The sequence below is a fragment of the Scyliorhinus torazame genome, chromosome 15 (genome assembly GCF_047496885.1).
Source record: "Scyliorhinus torazame isolate Kashiwa2021f chromosome 15, sScyTor2.1, whole genome shotgun sequence".
NCBI lineage: Eukaryota > Metazoa > Chordata > Chondrichthyes > Carcharhiniformes > Scyliorhinidae > Scyliorhinus > Scyliorhinus torazame.
Window position 1 is genome coordinate 57,576,607 of NC_092721.1, and position 21,445 is coordinate 57,598,051.

The 21,445-nt window shown below is 45.0% G+C and overlaps 1 protein-coding gene across 1 annotated transcript in view; it reads right to left on the minus strand.

The window, feature by feature from the left end:
• LOC140391604 (uncharacterized) overlaps nt 1–21,445 on the minus strand; it is a 114,241-nt gene that overhangs the window by 18,487 nt on the left and 74,309 nt on the right. Inside the window, exons 4-5 of the mRNA XM_072476262.1 lie at nt 13,077–13,224; nt 7,369–7,535 (exon numbers count right to left, since the gene is read on the minus strand). Of these exons, the coding sequence (XP_072332363.1) occupies nt 7,369–7,535; nt 13,077–13,224 (315 nt within the window). The remainder of the gene's footprint in view (nt 1–7,368; nt 7,536–13,076; nt 13,225–21,445) is intronic.

Below are 21,445 nucleotides of genomic sequence, written 5' to 3' on the forward strand. Positions count from 1 at the left end.
TGCCATCAATACTATAGAGTTCATTTGTTTTGTAAAATGTATACTGGGTGAATGAGCATGGAAATGCTATGAGTTGGCATGGAGTGCATGAGGGGCCATTGGGGGCGGGTTGAGGGCATCGGTTTGCATGGAGGTTATGAGAGGCCATTGGGAGAGAGGAATGGAGATATTGATTGTCATGGACGGAAATGGGAAAACATTTTGACGTTATCTTTCAACACGCTCCCACATTATCGGCTACAGTTCATGACACTTCTGAGGGGCCATGAAACACATCCTTTAGTACCTGCCCTACAACGCAATGAAAATTATGGGGAGCTAGGAGATTCCACTCGCAATGGAGCTAGCCTGGTCAGAAATGAAGGGTGCGGGCTCGCTGCCTACACTCCTCCCAAATTATCCAAAATTGGGGCTGCCGGGAATGGTGTCACGTGAGAGTACCTTTAAGAAATGATGTTTCAGCAATGTACCTTTAAGAAATGGAGCTGATCATATTACTGAAGTGATGTCAGAGGGTGGGGGAGCTGAGCTCACTTCTGCTTTTTTGAGTTTCCGTTTGAGAAGGCAGCTGGGAGTGTCTGTATGTTTTGCTCAGAGCTGCAGGAAGAAAGAGAGCTGGTCTGTTGATGTCTGCAAATCCAAAGACTATAAATATATTGAATGTAACCTCATGTCTGTTTTTGAAAACTTGAGGTCTTTTGGATGTTTAAAGATCAGTTTGAAGGATTATTTAGTGTTGTAACTTTTGGGGTTATCTTTGAAGTAATGGGTGTTAAGATATTCAATGTTTGTTTTTTAAAGGTTAAATTGAGTTCATTGGATAAACATTGTTTTGTTTTAAAAACCATTTGTCCATAATTGCTGTATCACACCTGGAGAGTACGCCGTGTGCTTCCCACACCATAATCTATTAAAAGTTGTGGGTCGGTTGAACTCTGTAAACCTGGACCCATAACAATTGGGGGCTCGAGGGGAATAGAAGTCTATCTATTGGATTGGCTTAGTGAACTTAAAGACAGTGAGGGGTGAGCATATTGTGGTTGCTTTTCCGGTGTGGTATTTTAGTTTAAGTGGGGTGTGTGTTGTGGACAATGGCTCTTTCAGAGGCTCAGAAGTTTTTGGCGGTGGAGATGGTCACATGCAGTACCTTACAGACAGAGACTAAAAGCAGACTGGTAGATTTGGCAAAAACATTGCAGTTAACATTACCTGACAAAATGCGAAAAGATGAGGTAATTATGGCGGTGGCTAAGCATTTAAAGTTGCCTGAGATACAGTCTGACTCATTAGAAATGGCAAAGATCCAGTTGCAGATTAAGCAACTTGAACATGAGGAAGAATTAAAGCAGCTTGAATGCGAAAGAGAGAGCGGAAAAAGAAAGAGCGAGAGAGGAAAAAGAAAGAGAGAGAGAGGAAGAAGAAAAGGAAAGAGAAGAAATGAGAAAAGAAAGAATAACCCTAGCAGAACAAAAAGAAAAAGAAAGGGAGATACAGATCAGGGAATAAGACCAAGAGAGAGAGTTTGAACTTCAAAAAATGGCCATGAAACATGACAGTCAGTTAAAATTGGCAGATGTAAAGGGTAATGTACAGTTGGATGATAGTGATGAGAATAGTGAGAAAGAGCATCATAGTGGAAGGCTTGGTGGGAATCTATTTAAATATGTCCAAGCATTCTCAAGGTTTGACGAGAAGGAGGTAGAAGCCTTTTTCATTACATTTGAGAAGGTAGGTAAACAAATGAAATAGCCACAGGACATGTGGGTATTACTGATTCAAACAAAGCTGGTAGATAGAGCTAGTGAAGTGTTTGCATCACTACCGGAGGAGGTATCTGGGACGTATGAGGAGGTAAAAAAATCCACCTTAGGTGCATATGAACTAGTGTCTGAGGCTTATAGACAAAGGTTTAGATATTTAAGGAAAGAATTTGGTCAAACATACATAGCGTTTGAAAGGATCAAACAGAGTAATTTCGATAGGTGGATAAGGGCTTTGAAAAAAGATCAAACGTATGAAGCTCTCAGACAAATTATACTTTTGGAGGAGTTTAAACATTCAATTCCTGATGCAGTGAGAACTCATATGGAAGAGCAGACGGTTAAAACTCCGTGGTTAGCAGCAGAAATGGCAGACGATTCTGAATTAGTTCATAAATCAAAGCTTGGTTTCCGACATCAGTTTCAGCCGGTGAGGGATAGAAACTGGGGACATGAGAAATACTCAAGTGGTAAAGGTAAAGGTGATCTGATGAGAGATAATAAAGAACGTGTACCTCAGATTAAAACAGAAATCCAGGAGGGTGGAAGAGAAATGAAAAGTTTCAAATGTTTTCACTGTAATAAACCATGGTGGTTGAAGAAAAGCACTGGGAAGGCTGATGTGGTAAAACATGATAAGACAGTGGGGTTTGTTAAAATGGTAAAGGAAAGCGCAAGTGAAGCGAAGGAGGTGCAAAAGATTGTACAGCCTGATCAAGAGGTGATTGATAAGAAGGTGCCAGATGTCTTGAAAGAATTTATTTGTGTGGGTAAAGTTTACTCATGTGTATCAGGAGGAGTAGGTAAAGAAGTCACAATTTTAAGAGATACAGGAGCTAGTCTATCTTTAATGGTAAGAGATGAGGAATTATGTAGTTTGGGAAGAATGTTGCCAGAAAAGGTGGTGATATGTGGAATTCAGGGTGAGAGGAGTAGCACTCCATTATATAAGGTAAGGTTGGAAAGTCCAGTGAAGAGTGGTGAAGTGGTAGTAGGAGTAATAGAGAAACTATCTTGTCCAGGAATACAGTTTATCTTGGGTAATGATATAGCTGGATCGCAGGTGGGAGTGATGCCTACTGTGGTTGATAAGCCAGTGGAAGATCAGACAACTGAAGTGTTGAAGGACGAATATCCTGGGGTTTTTCCGGATTGTGTAGTAACAAGGTTGCAAAGTCACAGGTTAAGACAAGAGGAGAAATCAAAGAGTGAAGATGAAGGTGAAGTGCAATTATCAGAAACGATTTTTGATCAGATGGTTGAAAAAGAACAAGAACAGGTGGAGGATGAGGCGGATATTTTTAGTTCAGGAAAATTGGCGGAGTTACAACAGAAAGATGGAGAAATAAAACGGATATATCAGAAAGCATGTAAGGAAGAGGAATCCGAGAGTATACCAGAGTGTTATTACCATAAAAGTGATGTCTTGATGAGAAAATGGAGACCTGTACATATGCAGGCGGGTGAAAAGTGGGCAGAAGTTCATCAAGTAGTATTGCCAGTAGGGTATAGAAAGGAGGTGTTGCGAGTGGCACATGAGGTACCAGTGGGAGGTCATTTGGGGATAAGGAAAACTCAAGTGAACATCCAGAAACATTTTTATTGGTCTGGACTACATAAAGATGTAGTTAAATTTTGTCAATCATGTCACACATGTCAAGTGATGGGGAAACCTCAAGCAGTGATAAAACCAGCACCCTTAATACCCATTCCAGCATTTGAGGAACCTTTTACAAGGGTCCTAATTGATTGTGTAGGACCGCGTCCTAAAGCAAAAAGTGGGAATTGATATCTTTTGACTATAATGGAGTGTCTACTAGGTTTCCAGAGGCCATTCCAGTACGTAATATTACAGCTAAAAAGATTGTGGAGGAGTTACTTAAATTCTTTACTGGATATGGACTACCCACAGAAATTCAATCGGATCAAGGATAAAATTTTACCTCAAAGTTATTCAAAGAAGTTATGGATAGCTTAGGAATAAAACAATTTAAATCAACTGCGTACCATCCAGAATTGCAGTGAGCGTTAGAAAGCTGGCATCAGACATTAAAGACAATGTTGAGGGCTTATTGTCACGATTATCCAGAGGATTGGGATAAAGGAATTCCATTCGTATTGTTTGCAATTAGGGATGCACCTAATGAGTCAACCAAATTTAATCCTTTTGAACTAATTTTTGGTCATGAGTTAAGAGGACCACTTAAATTGATTAAGAAAAATTGGTGGGTGAGAAATCGTAAGTTACACAATTGGATTACGTGTCAAATTTTAGCGAACGATTAAATAGAGCAGGTGAATTGGCTAGACAACATTTGAAAGTTGCACAAAATGTGATGAAACGGGTCGCGAACAAGAAATCCAAAGTTCGTAGTTTTGCCAGTGGAGATAAAGTTTTAGTGTTGTTACCAGTGGTAGGTGAACCTTTAAAAGCTAGGTTTTGTGGACCGTAGCAGATTGAAAGGAAATTAAGTGAGGTGAATTATGTGGTAACAACACCAGATAGAAGGAAGACTCACCGAGTGTGTCATGTGAATATGCTTAAAAGGTACTTTGAACGGGAAGGAGAGAAAAAGGAGGAGGTTTTAATGATTCTAACTCAAAGTGACAAAGCAAATCCAGATGACGTGTGAATTTGATATACCTCAAATTAAATTGGAAAATGAGGATGTTCTTAAAAATTGGGATAAATTGTTGAGTTATCTTCCAGAGAAAAAACGAACGGACCTGAAAGAGTTATTGATATCACATGGGCAGGTTTGTGGAGATAAACTGGGAAGTACTAAAATGGCTATACATGATGTAGATGTGGGAAATGCTGTTCCAATCAAACAACATCCATATAGACTTAATCCTTTAAAATTGGCACAGGTTAACAAAGAGATTGAGAGTATGCTTAAAAATGGCATAATTGAAGTGGGTTGCAGCCCATGGAGCTCACCCATAGTGATGGTACCTAAACCAGGTGGTACCCAAAGGTTGTGTGTGGACTATAGAAAGGTTAATGCAGTTACAAGAATGGACTCTTATCCAATACCACGTTTGGAGGATTGCATTGAGAAAGTGGGACAATCCGTTTTTATTTCCAAATTGGATTTACTTAAAGGTTACTGGCAGGTACCCTTATCCGAAAGGGCGAAGGAGATTTCAGCTTTTGTGACTCCAGATGGTATATACCAATTCAAAGTTATGCCATTTGGCAAGAAAAACGCCCCAGCCACATTTCAACAGGTAACTAACACCGTTGTTTCAGGATTACCCAATTGTGCGGTGTACATCGACGATCTGGTAGTTTTCTGCCAGACATGGAAAGAACATGTAAAACATGTGATGGAGTTATTCGATCGACTTCAGGTAGCCAGTTTGGTGATAAACCTAGCCAGAAATGAATTTGGAAAAGCCCAAATCACTTTCCCTGAGGAGTTTCCGATACCCTCAAGATGAAGGGAAATAATGCGATTTCTTGGCATGAGTGGATTTTATTGAACCTTTGTGCAAAAGATTTGTAGCGTGATTGCTCCACTGCTGGACTTGCTGATGAAATGTATTTAAAAATTTCAATGGACAGCGGAGTTTCAACATGCATTTGACTGCCTGAAAGCTGTGGTAACCGATACTCCTGTATTGGAGAATTGCAAGGGACTCTGTGATCAGGTTGAACTGAAGTACCTAACTTTAAAGAGAAATGCCGAGGCATAGAGGAATGGATGGATCGTGCAGAGACTTTCTTGTTCAAAGAGACTGTCAATCAGGAAGGATTTCGTTTGGAGGAAGAAGAACGGAAAAACAAAAAATGGACTATATTATTGTACCTGTTTGCGTGTGTTGCTTTTTTGAACCGGTAAAGTGTTTTTACTGTGTGCATTTCTTAATTGATGGAGCAAAGGTGAAAAATGAAACCATCTTGAAGTTGATGGTTTATTTCTTTTTCTTGGGGTGGGGGGGGGGGAGGTGTCATGTGAGAGTATCTTTAAGAAATGGATGTTTAAGCAATGTACCTTTAAGAAATGGAGCTGATCATATTACTGAAGTGATGTCAGAGTGTGGGGGGAGCTGAGCTCACTTCTGCTTTTGGTTTCAGTTTGAGGAAGAAAGCTGGGAGTGTCTGTGTGTTTTGCCGAGAGCTGCAGGAAGAAAACACAGAGTTGCTGAGAGCTGCAGGGAGAAACAGAGCTGGTTTGTTGATGTCTGCAAATCCAAAGACTATAAATATATTGAATGTAACCTCATGTCTGTTTTTGAAGGCTTGAAGTCTTTTGGATGTTTAAAGGAACAGTTTGAAGGATTATTTAGTGTTGTAGTCTTTTGGGGTTATCTTTGAAGTAATGGGTGTTAAGATATTCAATGTTTGTTTTCTAAAGGTTAAATTGAGTTCATAGAATAAACATTGTTTCGTTTGAAAAAACATTTGTCCATAAATGCTGTATCACACCTGGAGAGTACGCCGTGTGCTTCCCACACCACAATCTATTAAAAGTTGTGGGTCAGTTGAACTCCATGAAACACTTTGGGGATCTGTAAACCCAGACTCATAAGAATGGAGACAGGAAACTCTGACGAATTGTGTGTCATCCACCATTTTTAAAGGTTTGCAGACCCAACTCTGCAAAAATCTGGCCCTTTATGTCAACAGTAATCCATACTATAACAATGTTAGTATGACTAATTTCAATATTCAATTGCATTATCTGATAGCATTTGTGTAAATTGACAACTGGCAAACAAATGCAAAATCGATCGAGAAACCTTGGGCGGGATTCTCCGACCCCCTGCCGGGTGGGAGATTCGCCGGGGGTCAGCGTGCATCCCGCCCCTGCTGTCCTCCCGATTCTTCCACTCCCCAAAAACTGGCCCAGCGTGAATCACACAGCCCATCTCTGAGAATTGCGGGGTCCCGCACGACTCAATGGGCGCCGGAATCAGAGTAGGTCCCTGACCGTCAGGATCTGGCGGCGCGGGCGGGCTCCGTGGTCCCTGGGGGGTCGTGCTCTGGGACGTGCCTCCACGTTGGCCTTACTGAGGCCCACCGATCCGTGGGCGGACCTGTGCTGTGGGGACACTCTATTACTCCTCATCGGCCATTGTGGTCCTCCGCGAAGGCTGATCCAGAGATGAACCCTCCCGCGCATGCGCGGGGATGACGTCAGTAATTGCTGGTGCTCCCCCGCATGCGCCGACTCGCGCCGGCTGGCGGAGGCCCTACGGCACCGGTTGGCGTGGCGCCAAACCCCTATCCCGCCGGCCGGCGGGGCGCCAACCACTCCGGGGAGGGCCTAGCCCCTGAAGGTGCGGAGGATTCCGCACCTTTGGGGCGGCCCGACACCCGAATGGTTCACGGCACTCCGTCCCGCTCCAACCCCCCCGCCCCGTCGGGTGCGGGAGAATCCCGCCCTTCTGTCAACATTGAAATCTGACTTCTCGGAGTGTTGCCTTTTTCACTCCTCCAGATATATAACTTAAGGTTTATGCATAATTATGCTGTAAGTACAATATCAAGCTGTCTTATAGAACTAGATCAATTCATCTGTGTGTCCCAAACCCCTATGATGTTTCTCAAAGCCAAACTAAGCCAAAGCACGATTGTTCTTAGTAAAATGTAAATACGTACATTTATTTTTATCTGAAGTAATCTCAATTTTCCAATGTGCTTCCTTCTTCCAGTGTAGATAGGATGCTACACACCTATATATGCCAGCATAATGTTCTTTCATAGGTCCCTTGAATTGGAGGCGATTTTTGACCAGTTCAATGCCTTCAGGAAGTGAGTCATTTTGTCTTGGAAAATAATAGATAATGATTCAAATTAGTTTAAATTAAAAGATACTTTGCAAATATATATTTCAGATTCCGTTGCAAACTATTTGAGATAATGTTGAATATATATATTTTGATTAATGCTACTGCTAGAAAAATGATTTGCTTTCAATCTTATCATAGATTATCATAGAATTTACAGTGCAGAAGGAGGCCATTCGGCCCATCTAACCCTGGTTAGACCACACTTGGAATATTGTGTCCAGTTCTGGCCGCCTCATTATAGGAAGGAAGTGGATGCTTTGGAGAAAGGTTGAGCGAGCTAGGGCTTTTGTCACTGGAGTGAAGAAGGAAGGTGTGCAAGGTGATGAGAGGCATGGATAGAGTGGATAGCCAGAGACTTTTCCCCAGGGCGGAAATGGCTGTCACGAGGGGACATAATTTTAAGGTGTTGGAGGAACGTATAGGGGAGATGTCAGAGGTAGGTTCTTTACACAGAGAGTGGTGGGTGTGTGGAATGCACTGCCAGCAGAAGTGGTGGAGTCAGAGTTATTTGGGACATTTAAGTGACTCTTCGACAGGCACATGGACAGCAGCAAACTGAAGGGTGTAACATAGAAACTTAGAAAATAGAAGCAGGAAGAGGCCATTTGGCCCTTCAAGCCAGCTCCACCATTCATTATGATCATGGCTGATCATCAAGTTCAAGAACATAGAACATACAGTGCAGAAGGAGGCCAGTCAGCCCATCAAGTCTGCACCGACCCACTTAAGCCCTCACTTCCACCCTATCCCCATAAACGAATAACCCTCCTAACCTTTTTGGACACTAAGGGCAAGTTAGCATGGCCAGTCCACCTAACCTGCACATCTTTGGACTGTGGGTGGAAACCAGAACACCCGGAGGAAACCCACGCAGACACGGGGAGAATGTGTAGACTCCGCACAGACAGTGACCCAGTGGGGAATCGAACCTGGGACCCTGGTGCTGTGAAGCCACAGTGCTAGCCACTTGTGCTACCGTGCTGCCCAATCCTACCTTCCCCCCCATATCCCTTGACCCCTTTAGCCTCAAGAGCTATATCTAATTCCTTCTTGAAATTACACAATGTTTTGGCCTCAACTACTTCCTGTGGCAGTGAATTCCACAAATTCTGCACTCTCTGGGTAAAGAAATTTCTCCTAACCTCAGTCCCAAAAGGTTTACCCCTTATCCTCAAACTATGACTCCTAGTTCTAGACTCCCCCACCATTGGGAACATTCTTTCTGAATCTACCCTGTCTAATCCTGTTAGAATTTTGTATGTTTCTATGAGATCCCCCAAGACCATAAGACATAGGAGCAGATTTAGGCCACTTGGCCCATCGAGTCTGCTCCGCCATTCAATCATGGCTGATATTTTTCTCATCCCCATTCTCCTGCCTTCTCCCCGTAACCCTTAATCCCTTTATTAATCAATAGTTTCTATGTTTCTATGTATCACGGAGGGGGTTGCAGGCTGGTGGGTGGCCAGGGGGGAGAGTGAGGGGGTGGGTTGCAGTGCCCGTTCCCCTGGCCTGTCCCCTCCCTCCACCACCCCACCCCGCCGCTTCCAGTTGGTGAACCTGGAGGCACCTTGGCTTCCTGTGCTTACCTGGGCCCCACATCCTGCCCATCCTCACCCTCCTCTGCATCCTCCTCATTGGCTGAGGCCTGGCGTTTTCCTCCTCCAGCACGTCACCCCTCTGCTGAGTGATGTTGTGGAGGATTCAGTAGGCCACCACGATGTGGACGGCCCTCACAGCATCATACTGGAGGGCCCCTCCAGAGCGGTCCAGGCACCTGAACCACATCTTCAGGATGCTGAAGCACTGCTCGATCCATTGTAGCGGGTCTTCACGTTGGTCTGTGCCCTTCTGATCACTCGGCCTGTTCGCCCATCACCCTCCACACCCAGCCCTGGCAGGGGTCCCCACTTCAGCCAGCCCGGCCATTGTCCGCCCCCACTTGCTCCTCTCTGGGTCCTACCTCCTCTCTCTCCCTCAGAAGCCACCACGCTGGTTTCATGATTTTTAAAAGCACAAGTGAACCGCACTGTCGGGAACTCGGCCCATTGAAGGAGTAGAATCATGGAAACCCCAGCGAATACCGGGTCAGGCTCGCTAACGATATGCAAATGGTGTTTACTGTACGTGCGTTCCGGTATGCATTGACGCCGCTGTCGAGGTGACGTAAAATCGCGATTTAGCGTCAAATCACCACCCGCCATGATTTGGCTTTGGAACCGATTCTCCACTCAATCACGTTTCGCGATTTTGGCGGAGAATCCTGCCCACAGACTTTTTGGAGGAAAACTGGGAGTGGAAAGTAGAGTGGGTCTTCTCCCTTTGCTGCCAAATGAAACTGAAAGCTCCTGAGGTCTCTGGACCATTTCAATGGAACAGATCCCATCATCACCTGGCATAGCACAGCCTTTTGGGCCTCTTCGTTGGCTATCAGCCAAATCAATCAAACTGAGACTTAGCCAAGCTCTTTCATCGGTGGCAGTCAGCTCACGGCTCCAGTCCAAACCTGGACAGGCTTCCGCTTGAATTAAAGGCACAGGCCATTACTTTCTTGTCCTTGAATTAAAGATACAGGCTGCCATCAAGACACATGTTCATAAATGTTCATAAATGATCCATGGATCAAAAATGTAATGGCAAAAATAAACAAAAGGGGAAATAAGGGAACAAACGAGAAGGACATAACACTTATTGTACACCTTATAGAAGACAGGAAAAAGGGACTAGTCATCAGCAAATTGGGCTTCAGTGGGAATGGAGGAGAACATGAACCCAGGTAGCGCAGTACTAACTGCTGTGGAGAGGAGACAGCAAGGAGAGTGAAGTGGTGCCTCTCTTCCCAGTGCATACAAGGCATCCTCCTCCATAGAACTCGTCCTCAGATCCTCCAGTGGTATATGTGAAAACAATTGCTCACTGTCCCTCAGTCTCTAAACCATCCTGCAACCTATTTATGTGTGCCAGACCTTCAGTGGAAGTTGGTGCAGGGAACCCACATAGACTGCTCCATGAAGATTGTTCTAATAAGCACTTGAATGAAAAGGTTGCATTAGCACCTTCAGTCAAGTTCAATTTATGATAATTAGCAATTAGGACTAAAATTGTATGCTAAATCCAGACTATCAAACAGGCACATCTGATTAGCATAGCACTCATTTGCATCTACTTTAATACTTTCACCAAACTTACTCCCATTTACTCATATTATGAAGTAAGTTTTATTCAAATATTAAAAACCATAGTCACACTCAATGCTTCGACAAACACAGCTGATTCCATGGAGCAGATTTTAACCTATTTGACAAAACAGATGGTCAGCAAGCTGAGAATGGGGGTTGCTGGGGAACAGTTAATATATTTCATCCATTTGTACCTCAACATTTCAATTAGCACTCTCCGGAGGTCATAGAAACACAATATGTGTATTAAAATGTGGCCTCATTGAAGCAGGCCGGTGTTCCATCTGCTCTAGAAGTATCATAGTAAACGGGATATTCGACCATAAGACATAGGAGCATAATTAGGCCACTCGGCCGGTCGAGTCTGCTCCGCCATTCAATCATTCCTGTTTTTTTTCTCATCCCCATTCTCCTACCTTCTCCCCATAACCCCTGATCCCCTTATTAATCAAGAACCTATATATCTCTGTCATAAAGACTCAGTCATTTGGCCTCCACAGCCTTCTGCAGCAAAAAGTTCCACAGATTCACCACCTTCTAGATGAAGAAATTCCTCCTTATCTCTGTTTTATAGGATCGTCCCTTTAGTTTGAGATTGTGTCCTCTGCTTCTAGTTTCTCCTACAAGTGGAAACATCCGCTCCACGTCCACTCTATCCAGGCCTCGCAGTATCCTGTAAGTTTCAATCAGATCATCCCTCATTCTTCCCAACTCCAACGAGTACAGACCCATAGTCCTCAACTGTTCCTCATACGACAGGCTCTTCATTCCAGGGACCATTCTACTTAATCCCATTTTCAGGCTTGTTTAATGTGTACTACAGTTAAATGGCCACACGTTTTTGAGAAAGATTAGCATTACTTGGAATGTTTGTACAAAGAAGCAAACTGATTTGAATTCAATAATTAACAGGTTAACTTCTGATGTAACTATTTTCACAATTCAAATGTGCAATAACTGTGTGATGATTAATTATTTGCCAATTATTGATATAATTGACCTGCATCAGTTTAAAAGAAACAGTACATCTGTACACCTCTTTATTGTCCCTCTTTTACACACACAAACACATATGTGTGCATACATACGTACAACAGGAAGGAAGGAATGGAAAAAGATAGTACCTAATTTTCACCTCCCGAGCTGAATTTTGTTTCTAGCTCCAGGATAATGCATGGATATGGCTCCTGCTTTCCCTTCACACTCTGCTAAAGGTCCAGACCAATTTTCCTGAATTGGGATTCACTGACCATGCAAGGTGTGCACCCAGCTGGACTTCTGTCATCAACTTGAATCCTGCTGGGGCAGTAGGAAAACTCAACTAGTGTAGCAGCAGTGACACATTCTCCCCGTGTCTGCATGGGTTTCCTCCGGGTGCTCCGGTTTCCTCCCATAGCCCAAAGATGTGAAGATTATGGAGTTACGGGGAATGGGTGAGGAGTGGGCATGGGTAGGGTGCTCTTGGTAGGGGCGGTGCAGACATGATGGGCCAAATGGCCTCATTCTGCACTGCAGGGATTCTGTGGATTCTATGCAAAGTCAGGAGATCATTGGGAAAATGAATTATCTCTTCGGGGTGCTCCCTCTCTTTCTCTCTCTCTCTTTCTCACTCTCCATCTCACTCTCTCTTGGCTTCTCTTTTGAATAGTTTATTTCGAACATACAAGGCAGGGGATGGATGGGGTGAAGACTGCGATTTGTATTGAGGTCTGCAGAACAACTTTTTCATTACTGAAAACTACTTAAGATAATACCACTCGGGGCTTTTCACAGTAACTTCATTGAAGTCTACTTGTGACAATAAGCGATTATTATTATATTATTATTATTACTGTGAAGTTTGATTTTAATTTAGCAATGTAAGAAATTACTTATAGGTAAATATATAGAAAATAAATCCGCATTTGCGTTGCAGAATATATAATCCATAGCTGCACGGAATACAATACCACTATTTTTCACCAGAGGCTGAATCTAAGTGCCATAAAGCAGAAACAACACTTAGATTGTCACCTGTATGTGTTATTAATGCTTAGTCAAAAGCAGCAGTACGCATTAACCCCCAGTAAGTATTGATTGCCACGGTAGTTTGGCAGTGATATGTAATAACAGTACATATTTGCTGTGCAGTGCTCATAGTTTTCAGCCCATTACTTTTAATGGGCAGCTGAAGTATTGTATTTTTCAAGTATTTAGCTTTCAGTCTGCAAACTATACCATGAATCCTCCGTATTGCAAATACGTTTGAATCTTTCTAAGTTCAGTTTTAGTGCGATAACATGAAGTAAAAGTTCATAAATGCATTACCTAAATGTATCAATTCACTACTTCCACTTACTTTGAACATTCTAAATTAACCTGCTTCACAAAACCAGTTATGTTAAACTGAATGATTTGCTCATGGTCCACAGTGCTGAAGATACATTTCTTCTTCTTCATCCCGAAAGAACACTGATCTCTCTTTCCAATTTTAATGTCAAAAGGACCTGTGAAAGAAAGGATTCATCAATCAATACAAACACTTCAACCAAACAACAAAGTATGCATGGGTGGATGATAAGCCTTCACATCAGAAATTAAGCACACATCTCTCATTTACTCTAGTCACACACAGTGTCAGCTGGCCCTGCATCATGGAATCTCATTCTGGCAAGAACAAGGACATAGAAATTGCCAGATGAGTACTTACCGATGTTCATCAAGGTCAATGTCTACCATACTTGCAGTCACACATTAGAACAATAAAGGTTGTTGACTACTCATGACATTAAATCCCTATTGATAAGTCTACAGCAGACTATTGTGAGATGAGGAAAGCCTCTGTGGTTGAGAGCTTGTGAAACCATAAATCCCACATAATCTGTTTCTTCCAAACATGTTAAACCACAAGCCACCTCATTTGCATTTGAATCCTTTGTTACGTGATGAGCATCACTGGCAAAGCCAGCATTTATTGCCCATCCCTTATTGCCCTTGAACTAAGTGGCTTTCTGGGCCATTTCAGAAGGCAGTTAAGAGTCAACAACATTGCTGTGGATCTGGGGGGTCACATATAGGCATGACCAGGTAAGGATGGCAAACTTCCTTCCCTAGAGGGCATTAGTGAACCAGATGGGTTTTTAGAATAATCAACGATATTCTCAGTAATGGTGACTGTCAAACTGAGATTTATATTCCAGATTTATTAACTGAATTCAAATTCCACCGGCTGCCATGGTGGGATTTGAACCCATGTCCTAGGAGCATTAGCCCTGACCTCTGGATTATTAGTCCAGTGTCATGACCACTTTGTTATCATCTTCCCCAGAATGAATTAATGATACCTGTTTCCACCATCTGGACACTATTCCATATATTTGCTCACTGAAATATTTGCACAAGACACAGTCATGTACCTCAGACATTTGGAACATCATTAGATGAGCAAGTGATGGAAAAGAAGCAGAAAGTCCTTCACTGACAGTGAAACCATCTTCCTTCCCAGCAGATGACACCATGAATCCTCATGTGCAAGGATCAAGTTTTCAAAGAAAAAATGTTTTCTAATATGAGTAGCAACATGGATACAAAAAAGGCTAAATATTAGGAAGCACAGAATAACGCCCAATGGGTATAGGTTTGTAGTGGAGTATCCCAGGGGTCAGTATTGGGACCCTTGCTTTTCTTGATATGTATTAATGATCTAGATAAGGTGTACCTGGGCCAATTTTCAAAGTTTGCAGACCAGAAAAACTCAGGACAGTGTAGAACTTCAAAAGAATATAAACAGGTTGGTGGAGTGGGCAGACATGTGGCAGATGAAATTCAATCAGGAGAAGTGTGAAGTGATGCATTTTGATAGGAAGAACATGGAGAAACAACAATAAATAAGGGGTTAAATTCTTTCTTTTCAGAAAACATTTTATTGAAACATTTAAACATTCTAAACAACAGAGCAGTCCGACACACGCAACAACATCACGATAATATACCCAACTTCCCCCCCGTATATTAGATTCCCGATCGTTATTCTGCAATGCCATGCCTCCCTTTCCCCCCCACCCTCCCCCGCCCCCTCTACCCCCCCCCCCCCCCTTCTGCTGATGGTCAGTTTTCCTTAAAGAAGTCGATGAATGGCTACCACCTCCAAGCGAACTCCTGAATTGAACCTCTTAAGGCGAACTTAATCTTCTCCAGCCTGACCAACCCTGCCATGTTGCTGACTCACACCCCTGACTTTGGAGGCTCCAAGTCCCTCCATCCCAGCAAAATCCGTTTCCGGGCCACCAGGGAGGCAAAAGCCAAAACATTGGCCTCTCTCCCCTCCTGGGCCACCGGATCTTCCGACACCCCAAATATTGCCATCTCTGGACTCGGAGAAGCCCCCCTTCCAGGACCTCTGACATGACATCCGCAAATCCCTGCCAGAATCCCCTCAGCTAAGTGCACGCCCAAAACATGTGTATGTAATTTGCCGGGCTTCCCTCACACCGCCCACACCTTTCCTCCACCTCCTCGAAAAACCTACTCATCCGGACTATAGTTAGATGAGCCCTTTGGACCACCTTGAACTGGATCAGGCTAAGTCTGGCACATGACGAGGATGAATTGACTCTTCTCAAGGCCTTTCCCACAGTCGGACTTCCAACTCCCCTCCGAACTCTTCCTCCCACTTCCTCTTCACCTCCCCGATTGGGACCCATTCCCACTCCATCAATTCTTTATATATTTCTGAGACCCGACCCTCCCCACCCCCTGTTTTTGAAATCCTGCAATTCCCTTAGAGGGAGGCGAGGGAAGCTTGGAAAACCTGCCCCCGGACCAAGTCCCGTACCTGTAGGTACCAAAATCCGTTCCCACCTGACAACTCAAACTCCTCCTCTAATCTCTCTTGGGAAACCCTCTTCAATGAAGAGATCACCAAATCTCTCAATCCCTGCCCGCTGCCACCTCTTAAAGCCCCCGTCCAGCCCTCCCGAAACAAAATGGTGGTATTCACAGATCGGTGGCCACACCAATGCCGTCTTCAGTCTCATGTGCTGCCTCCATTACCCCCACACCCTCAGGGCTGGTGGAGTACAGAGCCGGCGAGAACGGCAGAGGTGCCATCAACAAAGCATCCAAACCCGTATCCTTACAGGACGCCACCTCCGCTCGCTCCCGCACCGACCCCTTCCCCACTACCCACTTCCTAACCATCGATATATTCGCTGCACAATAATACGAAGAAGAACAAAGAACAAACAAATGTACAGCACAGGAACAGGCCCTTCGGCCATCCAAGCCCGTGCCGACCATGCTGCCCGGCTAAACTACAATCTTCTACACTTCCTGGGTCCGTATCCCTCTATTCCCATCCTATTCATGTATTTGTCAAGATGCCCCTTAAATGTCACTATCGTCCCTGCTTCCACCACCTCCCCCGGTAGCGAGTTCCAGGCACCCACTACCCTCTGCGTAAAAAACTTGCCTCGTACATCTACTCTAAACCTTGCCCCTCTCACCTTAAACCTATGCCCCCTAGTAATTGACCCCTCTACCCCGGGGAAAAGCCTCTGACTATCCACTCTGTCTATGCCCCTCATAATTTTGTAGACCTCTATCAGGTCGCCCCTCAACCTCCTTCGTTCCAGTGAGAACAAACCAAGTTTATTCAACCGCTCCTCATAGCTAATTCCCTCCATACCAGGCAATATTCTGGTGAATCTCTTCTGCACCCTCTCTAAAGCCTCCACATCCTTCTGGTTGTGTGGCGACCAGAATTGAACACTATACTCCAAGTGTGGCCTAACTAAAGTTCTATACAGCTGCAACATGACTGCCATTCTTATACTCAATGCCCCGGCCAATGAAAGCAAGCATGCCGTATGCCTTCTTGACTACCTTCTCCACCTGTGTTGCCCCTTTCAGTGACCTGTGGACCTGTACTCCTAGATCTCTTTGACTTTCAATACTCTTGAGGGTTCTACCATTCACTGTCTATTCCCTACCTGCATTAGACCTTCCAAAATGCATTACCTCACATTTGTCCGGATTAAACTCCATCTGCCATCACTCCGCCCAAGTCTCCAAACAATCTAAATCCTGCTGTATCCTCTGACAGTCCTCATCGCTATCCGCAATTCCACCAACCTTTGTGTCGTCTGCAAACTTACTAATCAGACCAGTTACATTTTCCTCCAAATCATTTATATATACTACAAACAGCAAAGGTCCCAGCACTGATCCCTGTGGAACACCACTGGTCACAGCCCTCCAATTAGAAAAGCATCCTTCCATTGCTACTCTCTGCCTTCTATGACCTAGCCAGTTCTGTATCCACCTTGCCAGCTCACCCCTGATCCCGTGTGACTTCACCTTTTGTACTAGTCTACCATGAGGGACCTTGTCAAAGGCCTTACTGAAGTCCATATAGACAACATCCACTGCCCTACCTGCATCAATCATCTTAGTGACCTCCTCGAAAAACTCTATCAAGTTAGTGAGACACAACCTCCCCTTCACAAAACCATGCTGCCTCTCACTAATACGTCCATTTGCTTCCAAATGGGAGTAGATCCTGTCTCGAAGAATTCGCTCCAGTAATTTCCCTACCACTGAAGTAAGGCTCACCGGCCTGTAGTTCCCTGGATTATCCTTGCTACCCTTCTTAAACAGAGGAACAACATTGGCTATTCTCCAGTCCTCTGGGACATCCCCTGAAGACAGTGAGGATCCAAAGATTTCTGTCAAGGCCTCAGCAATTTCCTCTCCAGCCTCTATTATTTTATTAATAATTAATAAAATTCAGAAGGGCCAAGCCCCCCACCCCGCGGCCCGCTCAAGAAGGACCATCTTCACCCTCGGGGCCTTACCAGCCCATGCAATACCCACGGTATTGCACGGTAGCATTGTGGATAGCACAATTGCTTCACAGCTCCAGGGTCCCAGGTTCAATTCCGGCTTGGGTCATTGTCTGTGCGGAGTCTGCACATCCTCCCCGTGTGTGCGTGGGTTTTCTCCGGGTGCTCCGGTTTCCTCCCACAGTCCAAAGATGTGCAGGTTAGGTGGATTGGCCATGCTAAATTGCCCTTAGTGTTGGGTGGGGTTACTGGGTTATGGGGATAGGGTGGAGATGTTGACCTTGGGTAAGGTGCTCTTTCCAAGAGCCGGTGCAGACTCGATGGGCCGAATGGCCTCCTTCTGCACTGTAAATTCTATAATAATCATCGCGTTCCTCTTCCTGAAAAATGCCTTAGTGATAAAAATTGGAAGACATTGAAACACAAATAGCAATCTCGGGAGGACTGTCATCTTTACAGTCTGTACCCTCCCTGCCAATGACAGCGGGAGCATGTCCCACCTGCGGAAGTCCCCTTTCATTTGCTCAACTGCCCTGTCCAAATTTAACTTATGGAGCTGACTCCAGTCCCTTGCCACCTGAATCCCCAGGTACCTAAAACTTCTTCCCACCACTTTAAACGGTAACTCCCTCAGTCTCCTCTCCTTCCCCCATGCCTGGATCGCGAACACCTAGCTCTTACCCAAGTTTAATTTGAGACCCGGAAACCGACCAAATTCCTCCAATATCTCCATAATACCAGCCACCCCTCCTCCACCAAAGGGTCTGTTATATAAATGAGCAAGTCGTCCGCATAGAACGAAACCCTATGCTCCAACCCCCCTCTCACTATCCCCTGCCAGGTGTTCGATGACCTAAGCGCCATTGCCAAGGGTTCTATGGCCAGGGCAAACAGTAGTGGGGAGAGCGGATACCACTGTCTTGTCCCCCTACACAAACTAAAATATTCTGACTGGAACTGGTTGGCCCTTACATTCGCCACCGGTGCCTGATATAATAGCCGGATCCAGTCGACGAATCCTTGCCCGAACCCAAACCTTCCCAGGACATCCCAAAGGTACTTCCACTCTACCCGATCAAAGGCCTTTTCTGCATCCATGGCTACCACCACCTCAACCTCGCGCCCCTCCGCAGGCATCAGTATCACATTTGAGAGCCATCTAATGTTGGACGTCAGATGACGTCCTTTCACAAACCCCGTCTGGTCCTCCCCTATCACCTCCGGGACACAGTCCTCGAGACGTGTAAGATCGTTGCCAACAATTTCGCATCCACATTTAAAAGAGAGATTGGCCTATACGATCTACAGTTCTCTGGATCCTTATCCTGCTTCAGAATAAGGGAAATCGATGCCTGCGATAACGTTGGGGGAGCATTCCCAGTTCCTTGGACTCATTACAAGCCTTTAGCAGGAGCGGCCCCAGCAGCCCAGAAAACCCTTTGTAGAACTCGACCAGGTATCCATCAGGTCCCGGAGCCTTACCCGATCGCATCGCCCCCAGTCCATCTATCACCTCGCCAAGCCCGATTGGGCCTCCCAAACCTTCCACCACCTCCTCATCTATCCTCGGGAACTCCAACCCCCCCAAGAATCGCTTCATACCCTCCTCCCCGGCTGGAGGTTCCGATTTGTATAATCTACTATAAAATTCCCGAAACGCATCATTCATCTCCGCCAGATCCACAACCATCTTCCCCCGATATCCTTTAATTTCCCAATTTCTCTAACCGTCTCCTGCTTCCTCAGCTGATGCGCCAACATCCTGCTGGCTTTTTCCCCATATTTTCACACTGCCCGCTTTGCCCTCCTCAGCTGCCCCTCCGCCATACCTGTGGACAGGACCCCAGATTCCATTTGCAGTCTCTGATGCTCCTTCAGAAGCCCTTCATCCGGAGACTCCGCATACCTCCTGTCCACCTGTAAAAGTTCGCCTACCAGCCTGTCCAACTCCGCACATTCAGCCTTCTCCTTATGGGCCCTAATCAAAATGAGTTCCCCCCGATAACCCCTTCAGTGCCTCCCACACCACCCCTGCCGAGGTCTCACCCATATCATTGATCCTTATGTATCCCCGAATGGTCTCCCTCACCCGCTCACACATCTCGGCCTCCGCTAGCAGCCCTACATCTAACCTCCATTGCGGTGCTGGGCCTTTCTTTTGCTCACTTGCAGATCTACCCAGTGTGGGCTGTGGCCTGACACCACAATAGCTGAATATTCAGTATCCACCGCCTCATAGAACATAGAACATTACAGCGCAGTACAGGCCCTTCGGCCCTCGATGTTGCGCCGACCTGTGAAACCACTCTAAAGCCCATCTACACGATTCCCTTATCATCCATATGTCTATCCAATGACCATTTGAATGCCCTTAGTGTTGGCAGGTCCACTACTGTTGCAGGCAGGGCATTCCACGCCCCTACTACTCTCTGAGTAAAGAACCTACCTCTGACATCTGTCCTATATCTATCTCCCCTCAATTTAAAGCTATGTCCCCTCGTGTTAGACATCACTATCTGAGGAAAAAGGCTCTCACTGTCCACCCTATCTAATCCTCTGATCATCTTGTATGCCTTAATTAAGTCACCTCTTAACCTTCTTCTCGCGAACAAAAACAGCCTCAAGTCCCTCAGCCTTCCCTCAAAATATCTTCCCTCCATTCCAGGCAACATTCTGGTAAATCTCCTCTGCACCCTTTCCAATGCTTCCACATCCTTCCTATAATGCGGCGACCAGAATTGCACACAATACTCCAAATGCGGCCGCACCAGAGTTTTGTCCAGCTGCAACATGACCTCATGGCTCTGAAACTCAATCCCTCTACCAATAAAAGCTAACACACTGTACGCCTTCTTAACAACCCTCTCAACCTGGGTGGCAACTTTCAGGGATCTATGTACATGGACACCGAGATCTCTCTGCTCATCCACACTACCAAGAATCTTACCATTAGCACAGTACTCTGTCTTCCTGTTATTCCTTCCAAAATGAATCACCTCACACTTTTCTGCATTAAACTCCATTTGCCACCTCTCAGCCAGGCTCTGCAGCTTATCTATGTCCCTCTGTAACTTGTAACATCCTTCCGCACTGTCCACAACTCCACCGACTTTAGTGTCATCTGCAAATTTACTCACCCATCCTTCTACACCCTCCTGCAGGTCATTTATAAAAATGACAAACAGCAATGGCCCTAAAACAGATCCTTGTGGTACACCACTAGTAACTGGACTCCAAGGTGAACATTTCCCATCAACCACCACCCTTTGTCTTCTTCCAGCGAGCCAATTTCTGATCCAAACTGCTAAATCACCCTGAATCCCATGCCTCCATATTTTCTGCAATAGCATACCATGGGGAACCTTATCAAACATAGATAGATAGAATTTACAGTGTAGAAGGAGGCCATTCAGCCCATCGAGTCTGCACCGGCTCTTGGAATGAGCACCCTACCCAAGCCCACACCCCCACCCTATCCCCATAACCCAGTAACCCCACCCAACACTAAGAGCAATTTTGGACACTAAGGGCAATTGTAGCATGGCCAATCCACCTAACCTGCACATCTTTGGACTGAAATCCATATACACCACATCAACTGCTTTACCCTCATCCACCCTCATCCACCTGCTTGGTCACCTTCTCAAAGAACTCAATAAGGTTTGTGAGACATGACCTACCCTTCACAAAACCGTGTTGACTATCTGTAATCAAATTATTCCTTTCCAGATGATTATACATCCTATCTCCAATAAACCTTTCCAAGACTTTGCCCACAACAGAAGTAAGGCTCATTGGTCTATAGTTACTGGGATTGTCTCTACTCCCCTTCTTGAACAAGGGGACAACATTTGCTATCCTCCAGTCTTCTGGCACTATTCCTGTA